General features: G+C 43.4%; 1 protein-coding gene across 9 annotated transcripts in view; it reads left to right on the forward strand.

Annotated features, from left to right (window-relative positions):
- ZNF185 (zinc finger protein 185 with LIM domain) overlaps window positions 1-24,314 on the forward strand; it is a 79,048-nt gene that overhangs the window by 35,016 nt on the left and 19,718 nt on the right. For 4 of the 9 annotated variants that reach the window (XM_035113827.2, XM_035113830.2, XM_035113831.2 and 1 more), the window contains exons 5-18: window positions 94-156; window positions 779-817; window positions 1,651-1,719; window positions 2,654-2,722; window positions 7,161-7,241; window positions 8,607-8,690; window positions 9,970-10,053; window positions 12,470-12,550; window positions 14,560-14,643; window positions 15,372-15,455; window positions 15,613-15,684; window positions 19,253-19,336; window positions 19,657-19,764; window positions 22,518-22,616. In XM_035113827.2, the coding sequence (XP_034969718.1) occupies window positions 94-156; window positions 779-817; window positions 1,651-1,719; window positions 2,654-2,722; window positions 7,161-7,241; window positions 8,607-8,690; window positions 9,970-10,053; window positions 12,470-12,550; window positions 14,560-14,643; window positions 15,372-15,455; window positions 15,613-15,684; window positions 19,253-19,336; window positions 19,657-19,764; window positions 22,518-22,616 (1,101 nt within the window). The remainder of the gene's footprint in view (window positions 1-93; window positions 157-778; window positions 818-1,650; window positions 1,720-2,653; window positions 2,723-7,160; window positions 7,242-8,606; window positions 8,691-9,969; window positions 10,054-12,469; window positions 12,551-14,559; window positions 14,644-15,371; window positions 15,456-15,612; window positions 15,685-19,252; window positions 19,337-19,656; window positions 19,765-22,517; window positions 22,617-24,314) is intronic. The other 5 variants (XM_035113828.2, XM_035113833.2, XM_060270396.1 and 2 more) reach the window with 3 other exon arrangements.

The raw sequence follows: 24,314 nt of genomic DNA on the forward strand, positions 1-24,314 counted from the left end.
TAGGACTCAAATTCCATCATGAATTTTTGATGTTTTAGTCTGCTATGGTGTTGTCTTTTGTCATCTAGTAACATTTATCTTCTGTTCTTCCAGATTAGCCTTTGATGAACCACCTTCCCAAGCAGAACCACAGTCTCCAAAAAGTTATTCCAAAAAGTTAGTGACTCACTTTTACTGCAAAAAGTAGGGCACTTAATGGGGGAGAGGGCCACGGTTACCTTAGATAAAGTTTGGCATTGCAGGTTGTAGTCTGTGAATTTCAGTTTGTGTATGTGTTTATTGCAATTCTTTGTAAAAACTAGATATCAAAGTTCTCCTGCACCAGGCTAGGAAATTAACATTGAGCAGTTGTAAATCCCACCTTACAATGAGAGAGGAACTTTGAAAACCCTGCAATTCTTCTCTGGCTTAGATTAAAAACTGAGCTGGAGAAGAATTTGCAACTTCTCCCCAGCCAATATCTACCATCCTTCCGTATCCACCCCAGCCCCAAACTCAGTAGTTCCTTCCTTTCTCAGATAAAAAAATAAATTGCACAGGATGGATGTAGTTCTTACAATGATTCTTCCAAGGTTTTATGAAACAAAACACACATTTCCCCAACAACTTGTTGACCACTGGTGCAAATGTAGTTTCCGCACAACAGCAGTGCTTCTCCATGTTAATGTGTCTGTTTGTTCAATCTTCCCAAAGCCAACAGTCCGGATAAAACCTTAAGCGTTATGTCTCTGCATATTTTTCTCCTTTTACCAATAATGTATTTCTGTTCTCTACCTAGATCTCCCAGTGCCACATCACCTTCTGGGTACCTCATCAGGTGAGAGAGATGGGACCAGAAAGAAGGAAAGCATTTTGCTTTTGATATAGAATCATAGAATGAAGGAGAGTCCACCACCTTCCAAAAAAGTTAATTCCACTCACAAACAGCTCTTAATGCCAGAAAGTTCTTCCTGATATTTAATCAGAAATTCCTTTCTTGTAACTTGAATCCATTGGTACGGGTCCTACCCTTTAGAGCAGCAGAAAACAAGCTTGCTCCATCTTCTACAGGACAGTCCTTTAGATATTTGAATATGGCTATCATATCTCTCCTCAGTCTCCTCTTATCCAGGCTAAATTTACTCAACTATTCCTCTTAAGGTTTGCTTTCTAGACCCTTGACCAAGGCAGAACACAACGGTACTATTATGTATCTTAATAAGGACACTAGACTTCTGTTGATGCAGTCTAGAATAGCATTAGCTGTTTTTTTTGATGCCGTATAACACTGTTGACTCATGAAGCTTGTGGTCTGCTAAGACCCCTAAATCCTTGGCAAGCCAAGTGCCCCCATCTTATATTTGTGCAGCTGGCTATTCCTGCTTAAGTGTGTCCTCCTAGCGGTGCAACAATAAAACTGCCAGCACATTTGCAAAGCTAAGCAGGGTCTGGTATAGTTTCAAACTGGTACAAATCCACCTAACAGTAACCTTGTCCAGCCCACATTTTACCAGCTTCTCTGCAAGAATATCATGGGGGACTTTGAAATCAAGATACACTATGTCCTTATGGAGATCAAGATCCACAGCATTCCCTGATCCACCAAGCTTGTAATGTGCTGTGTGATCTTGGAAGTTACTTACATATTTTCTCTCTGTGTCTCTCTTTTAGAGGGGTTTTCACCAAGACCATTGATAAGACTACTCCTTTGAACACAGCATCCAATGGCTCACAAAAGAGGTGTGTTTGATTAATCCCTGATCTTGGGACAGACACATGGCTTTGTCAATGAAGTCAAATCCATACGATCCAAGAACACTCCTTGCCAGAACTAAGGGGGGGGGGGGTTAAGAATGGGCAATCATTGAAGAACCATCAGAATATAAATTCAGGTAGCCCACATTTGTCTAAAAAACAGTGCCTACTCAGAAGTAGTTATGATAGAATGGTAGAATCATAGAGTTGGAAGGGATTCCATGGACTTTCTAGTCCCATGGTTCCCAATGTGGGGCACATACCACACAGGGGGGCAATTTGATTTGGGGGGGGGCAATTTGAGAATTAGTTAGACCAAGTTAATGGCCTTTTAGGCTTCCTCCACGTGAATAGGAGTTCACTTTTTTGAACAACAACAACAACAACAACATTATTTATACCCCGCCCATCTGGCTGGGTTTCTCCAGCCACTCTGGGTGGCTTCCAATAAAATATTGAAAATACAACAAAATAATAAGAATTATATGTCCGGGGGGGAGGGGTGCCCAGGATTTTAAAGATGATTAGGTGGGGCATGGCCAAAAAAAGCTTGGGAACTACTGATCTAGTCCAACCGCCTGCAATTCAGGAATGTTCAATGGGGCTTCCTCCCTGGTAAGTGTGAATAATCTCAAATTTATTAAATTGTACTATGTTCAAGAGTGTAATTGGATAGTCTTGCTGCACACTTTGTCCTGTATCAAGTAAAAATCTAGAAGCTTACTTAAAAGAAAGAAATCTGGACATTTAGAAAAGTGGGGTGGCTAAGAAGCTGGGACATCCGTGGATACAAAACCTCAGACCTTTGGCACTGCAACTTCTCCACACTCACCGTTATATTATGAGGATATAACCCTGCAGACATATCACTTCTGTTTGTTCAAACCACTGATTATCTCTGGGCGTGTTCTGCTTTCAGTGCCAAGAGCTCCAGCCTGCCCCGCTTCAGTCAAGGGCACAAGATGAGTACTGAGGAGTACAAGAAACTGTGAGTATACCCAGAAGGGATTTGCTCCCCTCCTCTAAGAAACCCCATCTTGGTCAAGGCAGGCACATCATATGTAATGATCAACAGAACTCAACCACAGGCACGGAAGACCCATTCTCATTGATGCTGGGGATGTTTGTTTGTTTTTACAAAAAAAAGCCTCAAAGTGAATTGCACCACATTTTAAAACATCAAACTACTTATCCAATGTTTAAAACTAGGTATGTAGAATAAGCACAAAATAAAAACCTAAAGGTGTTTATCCAGCAACGTGAATAAAAAGGATGCATCCAGCCCAACCTTGCTGAAAGAACAATATTCATTTATTATTATTTAGATTCATATTTAGATTCATATACGACCCTTCATTTGAACATCAATAATGATGCATCCTTTTTATTCATGTTGCTGGATAAACACCTTTAGGTTTTTATTTTGTGCTTATTCTACATACATAGTTTTAAACATTGGATAAGTAGTTTGATGTTTTAAAATGTGGTGCAATTCATTTTGAGGCTATTTTGTAAAAAAAATAAAATATCCCCAGTGCCAGCATAAAAAACACTAAGATCATGGCCACTGGTCCCATCACCTCCTGCCAAATATAAGGGGAAGAAATGGAGGCAGTGAGAGATTTTACTTTCTTGGGTTCCATGATCACTGCAGATGGTGACAGCAGTCACGAAATTAAAAGACGCCTGCTTCTTGGGAGAAAAGCAATGACAAACCAAGACAGCATCTTAAAAAGCAGAGACATCACCTTGCCTACAAAGGTCTGCACAGTTAAAGCTATGGTTTTCCCAGTGTATGGGAAGTGTATGGAAGTGAGAGCTGGACCATAAAGAAGGCTGATCGCCGAAGAATTGATGCTTTTGAATTATGGTGCTGGAGGAGACTCTTGAGAGTCCCATGGACTGCAAGAAGATCAAACCTATCCATTCTGAAGGAAATCAGCCCTGAGTGCTCACTGGAAGGACAGATCCTGAAGCTGAGGCTCCAATACTTTGGCCACCTCATGAGAAGAGAAGACTCCCTGGAAAAGACCCTGATGCTGGGAAAGATTGAGGGCACAAGGAGAAGGGGACGACAGAGGACGAGATGGTTGGACAATGTTCTCGAAGCTACCAACATCCGGGAGCTTCCAAACTGGTGTGCTCTGGTCCATGGGGTCACGAAGAGTCGGACACGACTAAACAACAACAACCCTTCATCACAAGATCTCAGAGCAGTTCACAAGATAAAACACTGCATATTTGCTTGAACATTATCACTTTCCACAATAAAACAGCACAACCTGACAATTAACAAATAAAAACAACAAAAAGAAAGCTTGGATTCCTTTTTGTTTTGTTCCTCTTTTTGTGTCAGGGGAGATTTCTTATAGTAACATAGGAAATGGCCTCATACAGAGTCATACCATTGGTTCCTCTGGCTAAATATTGTCTACCCTGACTGGCAGCAGCTCTCCAGGTTTCAGCCCTACCTGGAGCTGCCAGGAATTGAACCTGGGACCTTCTGTGTGCAAAGCAGATGCTTTGCAACTGAGCTACATCCTTTTCAGCCCCCTCCTACACCTGCAGCCCATCTGCTCCATATCCCACGCCATTCTCAAGGAGCTCCTAAGCCCCAGGATCACATTTCCAGGAGGAGCAGGGTGATGCAGATGGAAGGATAAGGCAGGGAGGTCTAATTCTGGGAACAGGAGCTATGCTCCATTCACAGAATGGAAGCTAGAATCCAAGCCAAATGAACTAAATCCTCCCCCCACTCCTATTACTTTACATAACAATAATGGCAGTTATCTGTCAGTATTGGACAGCAGTCAGACACTCTGTGACACAAAGCACCTTTTAGTTTCAGTAGCTTTCTCTCCATCTTTCATCTTCTTCCCAAAGTTCAGTTTTGTTGCTTTGCCCCCTCCTTTTTCCCTTTTTCTTTTCTCTCTGGTTGTTCTTCAACTCTCACTAACCACCATCACCCTCCTTGCCTTTCCCGCAAGCTCTGTGCTCCTTCTTTCACTTTATTGGTTCAGGAGGAAAAAGTAGGTATAGAAAGTACTCTTTGTTGAGAAAATTCCAGCAAAGATTTAAAATCACAAAATATGCAGTAAAGCAAAGGGTGAAAATATAGGCTATTTAGACCTTTAAAATAAAAAAAATTCCTTCAGTAGCACCTTAAAGACCAACTAAGTTTTTATTTTGGTATGAGCTTTCGTGTGCATGCACACTTCTTCAGATACAGTGAAATGGAAGTTTCCAGGCACTTATGTAGAGAAGGGGTGGGGAGGGGTGGGGATGGGGAGGGGGGATCACTCAGAAGGGTGGTGGAAATGGGTGATTGACTGACTGATAGCTGTTGATGACCGGAAACGACTGCAAATGGTTTTGCATGAAAAAGCAAGGGTGGAGATGGCTGAAGATCGCTTATCATGCATAATGAGATAAGAACCCGATATCTCTGTTCAAACCAGGTCCCTCCATGGTTTTGAGCTTGGTGATAAGTTGCAATTCAGCAACTTCTCTTTCCAGTCTATTTCTGAAATTCTTTTGTAGTAAGACAGCTACTTTGAGATCTTGTATAGAATGTCCTGGGAGATTGAAGTGTTCTCCTACTGGTTTTTCTGTCTTCTGGTTCCTGATGTCAGATTTATGTCCATTTATCCTTTGGCGTAGGGTTTGGCCTGTTTGTCCAATATAGAGAGCTGAAGGGCACTGTTGGCATTTGATGGCATACACAATGTTAGAGGATGAGCAATTAAATAGTCCTGAGATGGTATGTTGGATGTTGTTGGGGCCAGTAATGGTATTGTCTGGGTGTATGTGGCAGCAAAGTTGGCATCTGGGTTTATTGCAGGCTCTGGTACCAGTGTCCATGTTAAGTCTGGTGGTTGTATTATTGTGGGTGAGGAGTTGTTTAAGATTGGGTGGCTGTCTGTAGGCAATGAAAGGTCTTCCTCCCAGAGCTCTGGGAGGAAGACCTTTCATTGCCTACAGACAGCCACCCAATCTTAAACAACTCCTCACCCACAATAATACAACCACCAGACTTAACATGGACACTGGTACCAGAGCCTGCAATAAACCCAGATGCCAACTTTGCTGCCACATACACCCAGACAATACCATTACTGGCCCCAACAACATCCAACATACCATCTCAGGACTATTTAATTGCTCATCCTCTAACATTGTGTATGCCATCAAATGCCAACAGTGCCCTTCAGCTCTCTATATTGGACAAACAGGCCAAACCCTACGCCAAAGGATAAATGGACATAAATCTGACATCAGGAACCAGAAGACAGAAAAACCAGTAGGAGAACACTTCAATCTCCCAGGACATTCTATACAAGATCTCAAAGTAGCTGTCTTACTACAAAAGAATTTCAGAAATAGACTGGAAAGAGAAGTTGCTGAATTGCAACTTATCACCAAGCTCAAAACCATGGAGGGACCTGGTTTGAACAGAGATATCGGGTTCTTATCTCATTATGCATGATAAGCGATCTTCAGCCATCTCCACCCTTGCTTTTTCATGCAAAACCATTTGCAGTCGTTTCCGGTCATCAACAGCTATCAGTCAGTCAATCACCCATTTCCACCACCCTTCTGAGTGATCCCCCCTCCCCATCCCCACCCCTCCCCACCCCTTCTCTACATAAGTGCCTGGAAACTTCCATTTCACTGTATCTGAAGAAGTGTGCATGCACACGAAAGCTCATACCAAAATAAAAACTTAGTTGGTCTTTAAGGTGCTACTGAAGGAATTTTTTTATTTTACTTCGATCCAGACCAACACGGCTACCTACCTGTAACTAGACCTTTAAAATATGTCTTTCCAAGTGAGTTACAAAACAGTCCCTTCTTTCACCAGCATAGGAGAAGACATATTTAGTAAGTTACAAATGGTTTACTTACAAACTCTCCAAAGGTCCAGTTCATGTGCTTTTCCACACATCGGTCATGAAAGTTGCACAGGCAGCAAGGCCGGCCCACCCGTGAAGCAAGGTGAGGCAACTGCCTCAGGTGAAAGGATCCACAGGGCAGGAGATCCCAATGTAGGTCTTTATTCCACCTTTGTTCCTGATTTAGAACATCCCTGGTGGGGAGGAAAGTACCATGCCTTGGGCCGGCCTAAACTTAAGCATGTCAGTTATATTAGGCTGGTTATCTCACATGCTTTCCCCACATCCTATGATCTCACAGTCCAGAAGCCTCATCATTTCCTCCCATTTCCAAAGTTCAGAGGGGCATGTGGATCCTTATGTAGCCACAAGAGGGAGATATTGGCAGGCTTCAGAGAATCCAAAGTGTACTTTGCTGCCTTTCACTGTGGTTGAGGCGGTTGTAGAGAGGTGAGGCTGATGAGCAAGCTTCCTCCTGTGGCTGTTTGCTGAAAATAATAACAATCCACCTCTTCTTTCTTATACATGATCCAGTGCTCCTTATAACATCAAACGAGAGCTATCCGAACCAGGTGACGTGGAGCCTTCCGTTTCCCCAGATGAGCAACAAAAGAGGTACCACATCACAGTTGCAGCAGACTGCATATTGAGGGTTATGTTTGAAAGCAACAGAGTTCAGTCCCTGGAGCTGAGAGAGCACCATGGACAATGAGCTCTTGTACAGCTGTGCATGGGGGATTTACAGTGCAATCCAAATCCCAGACTCACCAGAATGGGGAGCTTTGGATCCAGCAGGTTTTGGGCTGCCCCAGCCGAGCCAGGGCTTCACTGGCATAAATCTCCCACCCAGGCTGAGCTGCTGCTATGCCAGGGTAGCTTAAGTATCCATAGCCCCCTCCCATGAAACGGGCGTTCCAAGGGGGTGGCAGGAGAGAGGGAGATAATTGTACTAATTCCAAACATCAGTTCATATAGATTGGATTGCTCTGTTAGACCAGGTTCTTGTTCTCACATATCTGACTGCACTTCTTCCAACTGCAGCTGTGGGCTCACCCGATTAAATGCTACTTCATATGAAAAGTTCCATCTGCACAGAAAACCAGCAAGTTTTCTGTGCTCAAGGATTTGTTGATTTGCATGGAGCTTTCAGTCAAGAGAGCATTTGCAGTCTGAAGCATACAGTACAAGGTGGCCATATGAGACCACAGAGGACAGTCCTCTCTTTTGAGGGCTGCTCTGCTTGAAAGACTGTCCAGTCCAAGTCTGATTTAGAGGTAAAAGGTAAAGGGACCCCTGACCATTAGGTCCAGCCGTGAACGACTGGGGTTGCGGCATTCATCTTGCTTTACTGGCTGAGGGAGCCGGTGTACAGCTTCTGGGTCATGTGGCCAGCATGACAAAGCCGCTTCTGGCAAACCAGAGCAGCACATGGAAACACCGTTTCTACTTGCACTTTGACATGCTTTTGAACTGCTAGGTTGGCAGGAGCTGGGACCGAGCAACGGGAGCTCACCCCGTCACAGGGATTCGTACCGCCGATCTTCTGATCGGCAAGCCCTAGGCTCTCTGCTTTAACCCACAGCGTCACCCGTGTCCCTTGATTTAGAGGTAAGGGACCCTAAGAAGGGAGTGAAGGGGCTTTGAAGTTGCCCACCAACAATGAACAGCTGTTGACCACCGACAAGGCAGCAGAGAGAGCAAGCATACAAGTCACCTAATCAGTCTTGCCCACAGTGATTATTTCCAAATATGCCTCTATAAATATAAATCACAATATGCAAATTTCATACAGGCCTGTGTCATCTTCCTTTAGTCCTATTGTTGAGGTGATGTATTTCATCTCTTTTGGCGATGTGTAAGATGCCAAACCTAATGGGAGTAGTCTATACAGTTCTGTATATTCTGTGATTAAACTTCACAGATGTAGAAACTGGCGTGTCCTGTTTCCATCCTACTTCCTTTCTCTCTTTCCCCTCACAGAACTGAAGCTGCAAGCAGCGTGCTTAGGAGAACAGCCAGCAGGGAGCGCTCCTATGTCCTTTCAGCTGCTAAGAAAAGCAATGGGTAAGTTTGAGTGGAGGGAAAGGGATTTATTAACAACAGAAACAAAAGAACAATTCTTAGCGACGATTGAAGGTGAAACAGCCGGCGGGGCTGGAGGAGGTGGGAAGCGGCTGAAGGGTGGCTCCTCCGGCGGGAAAGAGGTGGAGGCTGGACATGCCGCCTCCCAACTCAGCTGGCCGCTTTGTGCTGCAGTGGCCACGGCAGACAGAGGCTCCAGGCGTGGCACTGCTTTGGCACAGCATGGCGGAGGCGGGTAAGCTGATGCCGGGAGGCACCGTGTCCAGCCTCCACCTCTTCCCTGGCGCCCTCTAGAATTTGGCGCCATGCGCCACTAGCCTCTACGGGTAAGACACCTCTGCTCTCCATCCCTACCAAACACATACATACACATTTTGCCAGGTTGTACTCTTCATAGCACTATTTTTAACAGAGACATTCATGGCTCTCCAGTTGTAGTCATTGGACTACAACCCCCATCAGCCCTGATCATTGGCTTGGCTTGGCAGGAGTTGGTATTCAACAACAAACTGGAGGGCCATAGGCTCCCCACCCATGCTTTAGGTTTTACACAGGAGTTATAGGAGGAAAACAACAAACAAGGTTTCAAGGATTCCTTTGAGGGGGTTGGGTAGAAGAAGAGGAAAGGGTGACTGAAGGTTGTGTAACAGCATGGGGTGAGGGAGCAGGCAGAGGTGGGTTTTTGTAAGGAAAGTGTTGATGGCATTGCCACCTATCACTTTTGTTTACAAAACAATGAATAAAAACACATTTTTAAAAAAAGGTTATGGTGACCTCAACTCACCCTGCTGATGGGGTTTAATACTTGTGTGTTTTTAGAAGTCCAACGCAAGAGGCACCATCCTTCGTGGCCAAGAGGTGAGTTAAGGCCCCTTGTTGTCTACTCGTTCAATGGTCCGGATGAGGATGGACAACAAAGAGTCTTACAGCACCTTATGGACTATCCAATGTATTACTGTATATGGCATAAGCTTCCTTGGAGTGGAGTCCACTTTCTCAGATGCCAGCCCACAAAACCTATGCTGTAATAAATTGAGTAGTCTCCAAGGCCAGGTGGAATTGTGCCTTTGTCCCTTGCTCCATTTTTTTAATGTCCCCAATGAAATTGCTATTCAAAAACAAACACACCAAATTGGGGTGGATGGTGGGAGAACATAAGGGCTCTGTCAAATACGTGGCACACCTCACAACCTAAAAATGAAGTGTGTGCAAAGAGAGGGACAACACAACTTATACTTGGGGCTTTTTGTCTTCCTGATAGGCTTGATCTAGAGGATGACACAGGCCCACGCTCCAGAAGTCAGACAGTACCTGCTTCAGGATGGTTCAGCCGTCGTGGGAAGAGGTAAGACTTTTTGGTCAATATTAAAGTGATTATCACTTTAGATGTCTCCGCATGCCCACCAACTGGTGTGGGAGAAAACAGTCCCCCAATTGCCTCTCTGGCTAGTGGCCATATTGCCTTATGGCTAGACTCTGATACTCTCTCACCATGACTGGGGAATGGGCAAATCTGTAAATCTCGGCTTCTTTCAGTTTCAGTTTTCTAATCTTCAGTTCCCTTTTCCACATCAGAAAGCCACCATGAAAATTAATTAGCATTTTAGTGTGAGCTTCTCCTAATGCACACATATTTGAATGCAATCTTGCGTAATATACATACTTTTGTAAAGCAATTTCTCCATCAATAATACATTGCTTATGTTATTTGCACTAATATATGCATTTTTATGGACACTTTACCCTAGCATAAGGGACGCAGGTGGCGCTGTGGTCTAAACCACTGAGCCTAGGGCTTGCTGATCGGAAGGTCGGTGGTTCGAATCCCCGCAATGGGGTGAGCTCCCATTGCTTGGTCCCAGCTCCTGCCAACCTAGCAGTTCGAAAGCACATCAAAGTGCAAGTAGATAAATAGGTCCCGCTCTGACGGGAAGGTAAACAGCATTTCTGTGTGCTTCTCTGGTTCACCAGAAGCAGCTTAGTCATGCTGGCCACACATGACCCGGAAAAACTGTCCGCAGACAAAGTCGGCTCCCTCAGCCAGTAAAGCGAGATGAGCACCACAACCCCAGAGTCGTTCGCGACTGGACTTAACTGTCAGGGGTCCTTTACCTTTACCTTTTACCCTGGCATATGGATAGCTGCACACCTTTTACCCTGCGCATATGGATAGCAGGAGAGCTGTATGGAGAAGTGCGAGTTGCGAAAGATGGCTGTGTTTTGGTTCATGTACTATTTTGGCATAAGCGAATTAAGCAAGTTCACATTTCAATGGGGATTTAATCAAATTTCTCTCCCATCCCTAATCAGGACATCTGCATCTGGTGGCCACCTACCTCCCTTCCTTACCTGCTGTCCTGACCCTTCACCAATTCTTTCCTGCCTGCCTGTAACTCCCCCGCCTTTCCTTTTTCCTTTCCTTTTCATAGAGTTTATGTGTTGCAGTGCTAGACCTGCATTTTAAACAATTAAAAAATAGTTTAGGAAATGATGGCATAGTTTTGTGAGGAAGCAAGTAGCTTTGTTGCAGCTTCCGAAACAGAAAAAGAAACGAAAGGCCTGCATTTCTTAGAGCAAAATGTGAGAAACGTACAGTTTGAATTCTACAATGTTGCCCAATTTTGTTTTGCAAATACCTGCTGCTGAGCTGGATTTTATTATTTAAACCAGGGGTGGGGAACCTCAAGCCATGAAAAGTAAATGAGACCCTCAGGTGTCGCAATCTAGCCCATGGAACTCTTGGTAGGCCACACCTCCTCTTAGAGGTCACGCCCTCCTTGAATACTTTTACCTGACTGACATGGATCCTTGAATTGTGATAAGGCTCCTAACCTCCATGGACGGAGGGTGGAGAGATGCTGCATGTGCTGTTTAGTAATTTCTGCCTTTTATATGTCAGAAATGTGCTGTAGAAAGGTAAGCGTCACATCCATTGTTCTTTCCACTTCTGCATCTGGCCCCCTGCCTACCAGTGGCATGTGGGCCCCAGAAGGTTACCCATGAAGGAATGAGGCCCTTGAGCTGATTCCCATCCCTGATTTACACCCTGATATTAATGGTAGGAACCATTCCAAAGTCAAACTGCAATTGGCTGCTAGAGAATTGGCTACTTTGAGTGTCTACCATACCCTCCAACATTTCTCCAATGAAAAGAGGGACGTCCCATTCCATATTGATAATTTCACTATTTATACCCCACACATCTTACTGGGTTGCCCCAGCCACTCTGGGCAGCTTCCAACATATATAAAAACATAATGAAACATTAAAGATTTTTTTTTTAAAAAAAAACCTTCCCTATACAGTGGTACCTCAACTTACAAACGACCCGACAACCGATTTTTTTGACTTACGAATGGGGCTAATGGCTGCGTGCCTATGAACCGCGGTGGTTTTAGATAGGGATTTTTCGACTTGTGAATTTATCCGTTTCCAATGCATTCCTATGGGAAATCATGTTTCCAATGGCGTTTTTTGACTTACGAATTTTTCGACCTATGAAGGTGCCTTCGGAATTGATTAAATTCGTAAGTCGAGGCACCACTGTATAGGATTGCCTTCAGGCAGCTCAGGAATCGAATAACTCCATACCCTCCAACATTTCTCCAGTGAAAATAGGGATATCCTAAGGAAAAGTGGGACATTCCAGGATCAAATCAGAGACTGGGACGGCTTCTCTAAATTAGGGACACTTGGCAAGTCTGGTGTACTGAAGACAATAAACCCATGGACTAACTACCAGGCTTTCTCTGTTTTACCAGCAGCACCAGTGGGGAAAGAATAAGCACTTCAGGATCCCCACGAAGTGAGACAAGGATGGTGAATGCTTCTTCTAGCACAAGGTTAGTGTAATCTGCATTTTCCTTTACCATTCCATACTATAGCAAGCAATGTTCGAAATTAGCCAGGCGCCAGGTGCATTTTGCACCTAGCTATCAACCACTTATATCTAGATGCCAGGATGGCACCTGACGTCTCCACTACCTGGAGGTACATGCCTGGGGATCCTGGGATCTCGACTGTTTTCACACACTAAAACCACATCCTGTAGAATTCTATCAGTTATATTTTATCTTCACAATCAGAATGAATTCTAGGAACCTAAATGCCTTTTCTGTGCAGCCCGAGCAAGAGCAGTGAACAATGTTATATTTAATGATTGTCTTCACTTACCCCCACCCCACTGCCCTGCTCACATTTGTGAAGAATATCCCTACGTTATGAATGGTCTGTGTCACCATTAAGAAAAAGAGGTCGGAAAAGGCCAATATGTATGTCCCTGGATAAAGTCACTTTATCCAGGGACATACATATTTTCTTTAAGTTGTCAGTGTTCTTAACCTAGTTCAAGGTTGTCATCTGAACTAACCAATGGTTTAACTGATTACCAATCACAACCAGTCCATCATTTGAAAAATAAGACTTTAGAGCAGGGGTCCCCAAACTAAGGCCCAGGGGCCGGATGCAGCCCAATCGCCTTCTCAATCCGGCCCGCGAATGGCCCGGGAATCAGCATGTTTTTACATGAGTAGAATGTGTCCTCTTATTTAAAATACATCTCTGGGTTATTTGTGGGGCCTGCCTGGTGTTTTTACATGAGTAGAATGTGTCCTTTTATTTAAAATGCATCTCTGGGTTCTTTGTGGGGCATAGGAATTCATTTTTTTCTCCAAAATATAGTCTGGCCCCCCACAAGGTCTGAGGAACAGTGGACCAGCCCCCTGCTGAAAAAGTTTGCTGACCCCTGCTTTAGAGCTGTCTTGCCCCAAAATGGCAACTAAGCATTCCGATATGGCGACTGTAACCTTGGTTTAAGGAGCCACTTGGCACCTAGGTTGTATATCTCTATCTGTTTCTAACACGGATAGCAAGTGGTGAAAACCAAAATAGCCTAAGAAATAAGCAAGTGTGTCCTTAACTCAATTGCCCCAGAGGATGCCCCATTAGCTGTCAGTTTCCTCATTGCCCCTTGGAGTCCCAATTGCTCACAAATACCTGTAACTCAAGAAACATCTCCCTGGAGTCTGGGATCCTGACATGTGGGTTTGTTGTGAAATGCATAGGAATGCATTGATTAAGTTTCAATGCATTCCTATGGGAAACCGCGACTTGCAAGACTAAATAGGACGAATTGAGTCCTGGAACGAATTAAATTCATCTTGCGAGGCACCACTGTACTTCACATTGCCCATAGTTGCTACTCAGATGCTTCTGCAAAGCTCACAAGCAGAACCAGATAATCTGTCAATCGTGGTTTTTATCAGTTTTTAATTTTTCTAATTCTTTGCCCTTTTTTATGTCTTCACATAATTATCAACATTTTCATGCCTTTTCTTCCTAACACACATATTTTAGAATACAATTTTGCATAATATACATATTTTTCCTAGCCATTTCTGCAACATAATGCATTAAATTAAGGGAGTTTCCTAATGATTCTCAGTTCCCTTAAAAACTACAGTTCCCAGGCAGTTCCCAAACAGCCATGACTATTTAAAGTGGTATACATTTTAAATGTATAGTGCAGAAGGGGCTAGAACGATCCTTTGAAATTTGCTGCTCTCCAGAAATAAAAATAAAAATCAACTCCAAAATGGGAAAAATGGAAAATGCCTTTTTCTTCGCCATCCTTACTCAAAAACAAGGTATGAAAGTGGGATTCTGGTCTATTGTTGTTCCCCCAGCAGCTTGATATTCAGTGGCAGGCTGCCTCTAAACCTGGATCAGGCCCATTTTATCTACAAGAGGAAAGTGGTGTTGGAGGGAGAAGAGCTGGGTGGAAGAACTCTGGATTTCAAAAGGAGAAAACCTTAATGTACTTGCCCTGTGCTGCATTGCTCTCTTTTCATAGCTTTGATTCAGGGAACAGCGGAAACCAAGCCTCCAGTTCCTATTCTGAATCCTTGTTCAACCAGTTCAGTTCTTTGGAAAACAGGTAAATGAAGCTCCTCTCTACATTGGCAGAATGTATTGGGCAGAAATCAAACAGATATCCTAGTTAAGAACAGTTTTTGGCCAATCTAGCTTGTGGAAATGATGTCTCTTTCTGAGATGCCCAGGCCTCAGTTTCAGTTATACAGTGAAACTCGGAAAATTAGAATATCATCAAAAAGTGCATTTATTTCAGTAATGCAACTTAAAAGGTGAAACCAATATATGAGATAGATGCATGGCATGCAAAGCAGGATATGTCAAGCCTTTATTTGTTGTAATTGTAATTATTTGTCGTTAGGCAGGTCAATTATAAATGGAATGTAATTAATGAAATGTAATAGTGATGTTTATTTTTGTATTATTGTAACTCTTTGTTTTATTACTGTGGAAATTCCAAAAGAAAGCATTTGTAAAAATTAAAAGAAAAATTATAAATAATAAGTTGCATTACTGAAATGAATGCAATTTTTGACGATATTCTAATTTTCCGAGTTTCACCTGTATAAATTGCAACAAACTGACCATGCTGTATTCATACTCAGTGTTTTCCTGTATATTCAGGGTTGCGGTGAATGTTATACATTTGTGCTGTGGGTGCGAAATAGGGGTCAGTGTCCAGCAGAACCTTTGAGACTTCTTCTACACGCAGAGTTCAAATCCCTTCTTACTCTAGCTTACTGCGCCCAGATATGCTCCCAAAGACATAATTATTCTAATTTCTTCTTCCAGTAACAAACTGGACCAAGAGAGTAATCAGATGACTTCCTGGAACAACTCTGCTCCAAAATCTCCTGAATCTCCTTCACATAGAAGGTAATAAATAATCTGTGCAATCCTAATTTACTCATAAAATACAAGCAGCTAAGTAGAGAACTGCTCTTCCTAGTGGAACTGGCATGCTTGGTTGGAAGGAGTGAGAAAGAAATGAATTGTAATTAATTTCCAACTGCTTCTGCTTTCATTTCCACAGTGAGAAGAATGAACGAAAATCCAAGGCCACACGAAGTGCTGAAACACCTAGTGCCGTTATTACTGAGGACAGGTAATCCTTCTTGTATTGTTCTATCCTTGTTGTTGTTGTTGTTTAGTCGTTTAATCGTGTCCGACTCTTCGTGACCCCATGGACCATAGCACGCCAGGCACTCCTGTCTTCCACTGCCTCCCGCAGTTTGGTCAAACTCATGTTCATAGCTTCAAGAACACTGTCCAACCATCTCGTCCTCTGTCGTCCCCTTCTCCTAGTGCCCTCCATCTTTCCCAACATCAAGGTCTTTTCCAAGGCTTCTTCTCTTCTCATGAGGTGGCCAAAGTATTGGAGCCTCAGCTTCAGGATCTGTCCTTCCAGTTCAAGCAAATATGCAGTGTTTTATCTTGTGAACTGCTCTGAGATCTTGTGATGAAGGGTTGTTATTGTTGTTTAGTTGTTTAGTCGTGTCCGACTCTTTGTGACCCCATGGACCAGAGCACACCAGGCACTCCTGTCTTCCACTGCCTCCCACAGTTTGGAAACTCCTGCATGTTGGTAGCTTTAAGAACACTGTCCAACCATCTCGTCCTCTGTCGTCCCCTTCTCCTAGTGCCCTCAATCTTTCCCAGCATCAGGGTCTTTTCCAGGGAGTCTTCTATTCTCATGAGGTGGCCAAAGTATTGGAGCCTCAGCTTCACGATCTGTCCTTCCAGGGAGCACTCAGGGCTGATTTCCTTAAGAATGGATAGGTTTGATCTTCTAGCAGTCCATGGGACTCTCAAGAGTCTCCTCCAGCACCATAATTCAAAAGCATCAATTCTTCGGCGATCAGCCTTCTTTATGGTCCAGCTCTCACTTCCATACATCACTACTGGGAAAACCATAGCTTTAACTATACGGACCTTTGTAGGCAAGGTGATGTCTCTGCTTTTTAAGATGCTGTCTAGGTTTGTCATTGCTTTTCTCCCAAGAAGCAGGCGTCTTTTAATTTCGTGACTGCTGTCACCATCTGCAATGATCAAGGAGCCCAAGAAAGTAAAATCTCTCACTGCCTCCATTTCTTCCCCTTCTATTTGCCAGGAGGTGATGGGACCAGTGGCCATGATCTTGGTTTTTTTGATGTTGAGCTTCAGACCATATTTTGCGCTCTCCTCTTTCACCCTCATTAAAAGGTTCTTTAATTCCTCCTCGCTTTCTGCCATCAAGGTTGTGTCATCTGCATACCTGAGGTTGTTGATATTTCTTCCGGCAATCTTAATTCCTGCTTGGGATTCATCTAGTCCAGCCTTTCGCATGATGAATTCTGCATATAAGTTAAATAAGCAGGGAGACAATATACAACCTTGTCGTACTCCTTTCCCAATTTTGAACCTAAACACCTATCCTAAACACCTGTAATTCACTTCCACATTTACTGTGGAGGTAAAGTGTTTAGCTTAGGTACACTGTTTGCACAGCAGTGTCAGAGGGTAATTTCCACTTGCGTTCTTTTACACTAACTAATCCTTCCAGCAGCACCTTAGAGACCAACTAAGTTTCTCATAGGTAAGAGCTTTCATGTGCATGCACACCTATACCTATATGCCTCATACCTATGAGAAACTTAGTTGGTCTCTAAGGTGCTGCTGGAAGGAATTTTTTTATTTTTTGTTTTGACTACGTCAGACCAACACGGCTACCTACCTGTAACTAACTAATCCTATGCATGTTTACTTGCCCCTCTACTAAGTGTGCTAATGATTAATGCTGCTGCTTTTTTAAAAACCGCACTTTCAGCAGGCGTGAGGAGCCTTTTTCAAGCCATGGGCTGCATTCCCTTGTGGGAAACCTTACAAGAGCCACATGGCACTGATGGGCAGGACCAGAGGCAAAAGTGGGCAGATAATATAACATAAGAAGAGCCCTGCTGGATCAGGCCAAAGGCTCATCTAGTCCAGCAGCCAGGTGCCTATGGGGAGCTCACAAACAGGACCCAAATGCAACATCAACTATCCCCAGCCACACAAAAGCCAGGTGTGCTTGCACTTTCCCATCGAGGCAAGAAAGAGCCATTATTACAGTTCCAGCCAGGTAAAAGCACTCAAGAAAAGCACAGAGCAGTGGGAAGAGAGGGGCATGACCTGGAGAGAGTCCAGGGGGCCACGTGTGACCCGCAGGCCAGGGGTGCCACCCACGTGCCCAACAAAAGTGCTACACTGCATAGTGGTTGGAGTGCTGGATTGAGAATTGGGTTTAATGCCCCGTTCCGCCACGAAGCTCACTATTCCCCAGCAGAATCTACCTGTCAAGGGCTGTTGTGAGGATAAAGTGGGGATGCATATTCAGACAAACGGTAGAGCGAAAGACAGGAGTGCCTTGTGTGCTCTGGTCCATGGGGTCACGAAGAGTCGGACACGACTAAACAACTAAACAACAACCAAGAGCAAAACTGTAATTAATAACTGGAATACTTGCATTCTATTTTTCCATGAGGGTCATGATTACATTCATAATCAAAGCAGAAATGCAATATCAGAAAGGATCAGAAGCACTAAAGATAGCATGTATGAAATTTGGAGAATTAAAATGAATACTGTATACTTTCCTCTCAAAGTTTTAAAAAGTAAACTAGAAGTTTATCAAGCTGCTCTCAATGAACCTTCTCTAAGTTTTTGAGGCAGCTAATGCATATCTAGGTACAGTATTTGTTTATTTACAGTGCTGTTTTTTTCTGGGGGTACTCAAGGGTACACATTACTGGCACCTATTTTTCGCTAGAAAAAAAAGCACTGGTTAAAACTGTGGCACTCACAGTAAAAACTTCATGATGAGTACAGGCACCCTTTTTTCTAGAAGATAAAGCACTGCATATTTGATATTTAGATTAATGCCCTATTCCTCAGTCTGCTACAAATTTATCTCAGGTAGATAGTATAAATATGATTTGATGGTAGGCATTGGATCTATTTTTCTATTCAGCAGAGAGTAAAATTTCTTCCTTGGTTCAGAATATAGGGGGGGGGGCAATACAGTTGATATGTCTTTTCCTATGTGATCACCAAAAATGCAAAATTAACAATGCAAATCCATATACAGTATGCCTACTCAGAAGTAAATTCCAGTGAGTACAGTGGGGCTTACTTCCTGGAAAGCTGTACATGCTCACACCCACAGCATACATTCAACACACATTTAATACAACATGGCTTCCCCCAAAAGATCATTGGAATTGTAGTTTATTCCTTGCACAGTTTCCACCACCATCAACAAACTACAGTTCCCGTGATTTTGAGGCGGATGCCATGTGCTTTAAATGCATAGGATGGATTGTATCTTTAATCATATTGAGCACCCACTTGGTAAATTTTATACTTTTATACTGGCTTTTTTCTCAGACCCTAAACTGGGAAGGTTTTTTGCTCTTAGGGTGCACATTCCCACATCCCAGCATGGCAGTGGTAGGTGGAGCCTGAGTAAACAAGAGGGTGGAGCAACGGATGTGTTCGTTCAGTAAGCTGTATTCCAGGCACACAAAAGTTGGAGTTTTCTGCATACACACAGCCCAACATTCCTGCATAGATACCTGGACTAACAGAAAACGGGTTGAGAATGGAACAGTGGTTGTAGGTCTCCTATTAATCAGATGCCCTCTTGCCATCCACAGCTGGGAAACAAGAAAGCCCAAAAGTACAACTGTGAGTCAAACACCTCCACACATCGTCATCTCCCCAGAGGCGAACCCAAATAGGTAAGAACCTCCTAATTCATTTTTGCTGGCGCTCTATCAGAAATCTGTCCCATTTTGTGTGAATTCTTTGAGAGATTGAATGAAAAGTTCACATTAAAATTGTACATGCTATTAAGTGCATCATTGTATGTGTTATTATTGCATGTATTTTTGTATGCATTTCCACAAAACTGTTTCAATGCGCATTTTATGAGCGTCTTAACTGCAGCAAAAACTGGGCCAAATACAACCCTACTTCCAAGTATGGAAATCACCATTAGTCACATTTGACAGTCTGTCTGGCCAAATGTCCTCACAAAGGTTCATTGGACTTCCCTTAGCAGGCCCACCTCTCATTATCGAACCAGAGATGCTTTCTCTACACCTGAGACTTATCTTCAGTCCATGGCTGGAGAACACCTGCGTGACATAGATGTTGGCTCCCCAAGGTAAAAGGGCATGGCTAAAACTTTGGAGGTCTAAAGATAATGTAAAATAGTGGCTTCTTTTTAGATGATAGTGATTAATTTGCTTGTTGCAAATTAGGGTATTGTGTGTGGTATGTCTCTCCCCTCCACCAGCTTGTGATATCTAGACTATTTATTTATTTATTTGCTATATTTATGGCCTGCTCCTCAATAAATATTTTCAATCTAAGAGCAGGGACAAAGATAATGAAATAAAGAGAGGAAAAACCAAGTAGACCATTTTTTTTAATTAAAAAAATTACAGGTCCAATGAACAACAGTTTAACAATTCTGTCATAAGGTGAACAAGCTTTAAAACTACAAAAAATTTTTTGAAAAAACTGCCAATTTAACCAAATACTTAGGTAAAAGCAAACACAAGGCATTCAAGCAGATTTAAATAGAATAAATAACCTGTGGTTTTAGCAACAGTTTCCACTCTGTTGTTCACTTACAGCAGCCCTGCTCTCTCACACACACAAAGACACTCTCACACTCTGTGCCAACAGACTTGGTGGCTTTTAAGTAACTTAACCCCTTTTCTTCCCCCACTCCAATCCATCCAGGCTCTCACCCTGAGTGGTATGAATTGGTGCCCACAACAATCCACAGCAATAAACCCCACTACCAACAGAGAAAACACACGTGCACAAAAAGAAAGCAGGTGGCAATGTGCCATAGCTGCTGTTTCTCTGCCAGCTTTCCCAGTCCTGAGGAGACTCATGGGCTCAAGGGCAGTAGCGCAGCCAGGGGGAGATGTGCAGGTACATTTGCTGGTGTCCATGCTCTGGCCCCCTCATTTCTTTCTTTTCCAGCCAGCACAAAGAGTGGGTTCAAGGACTTCCAGGTCGCCCCCTTCCCTTCTCACATTTGCCATTCCAAATATGTATGGGCCATCTCTTCATTTTAGTGGGATATGGGTGAAATCATTTGAATATTTTGATTACAGTACTGAATATATGAATATTTTTGACAGTGGTCACATGTGTATCCTGTGGGGGGATATCTTTCCTCCTGCAATTTTATTTTAATTTTAAAAGCTTCTAGCATTTGTAGAAGTTGGTAAATGAGACAAAAGGTACAGGCACTATTTTTCACATTTTTGCTGAAAAGCTAGACTGCTCCCTCTCACTTTTTGACTATGTCCGCCCTGAAAAATGTCCAAGGAAACCCAAAAGAGGGTGGCATTTACAGTGGTGGAAAGGAGGGTAGTGGGGACAGCTTCCTTGTGGAGGGGGGGGGGTAGTTTTGTCGTTGCCTGTGGAAATGAAGCTCTGGCTGCTGTGCTGTCATTTCTTCTACGCACAAAGCTCCTGAATTGTGGCAAGACTTCTCCCTAAAAGTGGGTGGGGCGGGCATGGCTTCTGCCTCCACTCACCTCATTTCCACAGCATTTCAATTCAGTTTAATTAGAATTCTAGCAGGGTAGTAACCTCCCATGGACAAGAATATTCACATAATTTCATTGTTGGCACCCCTGAAATCCACACCTTGCTCTGTTCCAAGGTCCTAAAACCAGCCCTCACCTGAAAATAGGCACTATAATTGCAATTTCAGCAGCTGCCAATTCATCCCTAAGAAGAATGTACATTAGAACACCTCACAGTATTCCAGTAGATCACCCAGTTAAGTATTGTCTGCCCTGATTTGAAGTGGCTCTCCAGGGTCCCTCCCAGACTTACCTGGCGGTGCCAGGAATTGAACCTGGGATCTTCTCAGATGCCCTACCGCTGATCTATACCCCTTTCCTATACTCTCAGGTAGGTTAAAGCTGAATCTGGCCCAATTTCACTTACTGGATTTCATGTGCAGCAATGGACCTGGATCTTCTAAGTCTAGCCCTCTAGGTCTGACACTCTAACCCCTACAACACGCTGTATCTATGCCCAGGGTCACCAAATGAGCTTCCTAAGCTTAGTGAAGATTTAAACTGGCTCTTCCCTGTTCCCTTCTTTTCCTGGGAAGTTAACGCTGGGAAATGAGATGCATGAACACACACACGAAAATCCTGCTGGATCAGGCCAAAAGCCCATCTAGTCCAACGTCCTGCTCTCAAAGACGCCACTCAGATGCTTGTGGGAAGCCCAGCAGCATGAGACAAGTGCAACAGCACTCTCTCCCCCCACTTGTGTTCCCCAGCAACCGGCATTCAGTGGCAGCATTCCGCCTTTGATACTGGAGGCAGAATATACTGTTGTCATGCTCAGCAGCCATTGACAATCCGTGTTGCTTCATGCGTAACAAAAATTTGCTGGATGTTTTCTTGGCAGATCTGCCCCAGATCACAAAGAGGGAAGCTCCACCAGGGAGGCCAAATACAGCGGCCTGAGTTCACAAGTCACAGAATTCACACAGATTTTGTGTGAGCATGGAAGGGGAAAGTGGGCAGCAAACTCACCACTAACAACAACATTAATAAGAATAATATTTATACCCCACCTATCTGGCTGGGTTTCCCCAGCCACTCTGGCGGCTTACGGCATATATAAAAACAGTAAAATATCAAGCATTTAAAACTTCCCAATACAACTGCTGTAGGGCCCCCAATTGCATGTAAGCAGCACCTAAAGTGCTTCTGAAAAGACTTTAGAACAGCAGCATGCTCCCTGCACATGGGCTTACAGTTTAATAGTCACAATACAAATGAAAAAGGGGATGAGGCTGGAAGAGGTAAACCAGCAAATCCAGGCATTGAATATTCATCTAACACTGAAACATATTTCTGTCTCTGCTAGGACTGGCTCTTTCAATAGGGACAGCACCGATACTCCTTCTGGAGCAACGTATAGTGTTCCCACCCACTTTGACAGCGATGGGGATGCTGGCTCAAAAAGGTACATAGGAAAAAGCAAAATTGGCATTTTGACTATATTGTCATCAGCCTTCTTCCCAGAATGTCAGAACCAGGTTTCAGTTATCTTAGGTTAAGAGTCCAATTTTAGGGAAATATTCCATATTCCCCCCTTGATTTGGGTGTGTGTGTGTCACATAATCTTGGAGGAATTGGCAATCATAATTAGGAATGGGGTTGGGAATTCAATTCAGTATGCTTTAAAAAGCAAGCCAACCTAATCTGCACTTCCCAAACCAGGGCTGCATTTCCCATCTTCCTGATAATTTCTGCATTTTATATGATCTTTCACATGACATAAAAGCCACTTGTGGAAATCTAGCAGAATCCACGGGGAAATTTAGTGCTAATATCTGTGTTAATTGCCTACAGGAAAAGAAATCTATTTGCTACCTGCTAACCTGGAAAATTACGGGGGTTTTGATCTATAATTTTCCCATGATTGTCATGGATTGTGTCGCCATCTGACAAAATTTGGGGTGGTATTCCAGCATACAGTTATTTACTGCCATTTTCATGGGTAAAATAATGGAGGAACAGAAGCACACAATGTGGTCTGCTGTTGTGTCATAACATGCCTGGTGGTGTGAATGAAATTTAGCAAGATATGGTAGTATATTGATCAAACAGCTGCTCTCTGTCTATAGATTGTTATCTACAGGGAGGCCTGCTTGGCACCAGCTTGTCCTTGTTTCAGTGCCCAGAAATTCTTCCCTCCCACCCTGTGCATTTGGGCAGCACCAACGATTGGATGTTTTTACTTTGGCTGTGTCTTGAATATGCTTATGTATTTTTATCACTGCATTTTATTATTGTTGCAAATTGCTTTTGGGAGTTGTTTTTTTTTTAGGTGGGGTTCATTTATAAATTCTAAAGCCTAACCTCAGCTGAAGCAATTCTCAAGGATGATGGAAATTGTAGTCCACCAGCATTTGGAGGGCTACTGGTCCCCCATCCCTGCACTTTTCAGTATTCAGGGCCTTTTCAGTATTGGCCTCAACTTGGTGGAACGCTCTCTCACAGGAGACCAGGGCCCTGCGGGATTTGACATCTTTCCGCAGGGCCTGCAAGATGGAGCTGTTCTGCGCTGCATTTTAATCAATTGTTTTTCTTTCTTTTATGTTTTATTGTAATTTTATTGATGTCAGCCGCCCTGAGCCCGGCTCTCACTGGGGAGGGCGGGGTATAAATAAAATTATTATTATTATTATTATTATTATTATTATTATTATTATTATTATTAAAGGGTCCCTACACACAGCTACTCAGACTTCCAGAAAATTCATCAGAGATATGTTGTCCTAAAGCTTCGTAAGCCATGCTAAGAATTAGTGTCATTGGTCCTGCAGTAATTCATTGTGTTCATGTGGGTTAATTTAGGCTTGCCATATGTCCGGATTTTCTCGGACATATCCAGAATACTGCAGTCGGCAGCAGTGTCCAGGCGGAAATCAGCCAAATGCCCGGGAAAATCCAAACAGGTGGCAGCTCATTCGTTTTGTATTTGAAGCACATGATGCTCCCCCTAAAGAGTCCTAGGGACTGTACTTTACTCTTCATTGTGCTACAATTCCCAGCACCCTTAACAAACTACAGTTCCCTGGATTCTTTGCGAGAGCCATGGTGTGCATGTAGCCATTGTCAAATGGGAGCAAGGAGCACCTTCTGGCAATGTTATGGA

Source organism: Zootoca vivipara, chromosome Z, assembly GCF_963506605.1.
Source record: "Zootoca vivipara chromosome Z, rZooViv1.1, whole genome shotgun sequence".
NCBI lineage: Eukaryota > Metazoa > Chordata > Lepidosauria > Squamata > Lacertidae > Zootoca > Zootoca vivipara.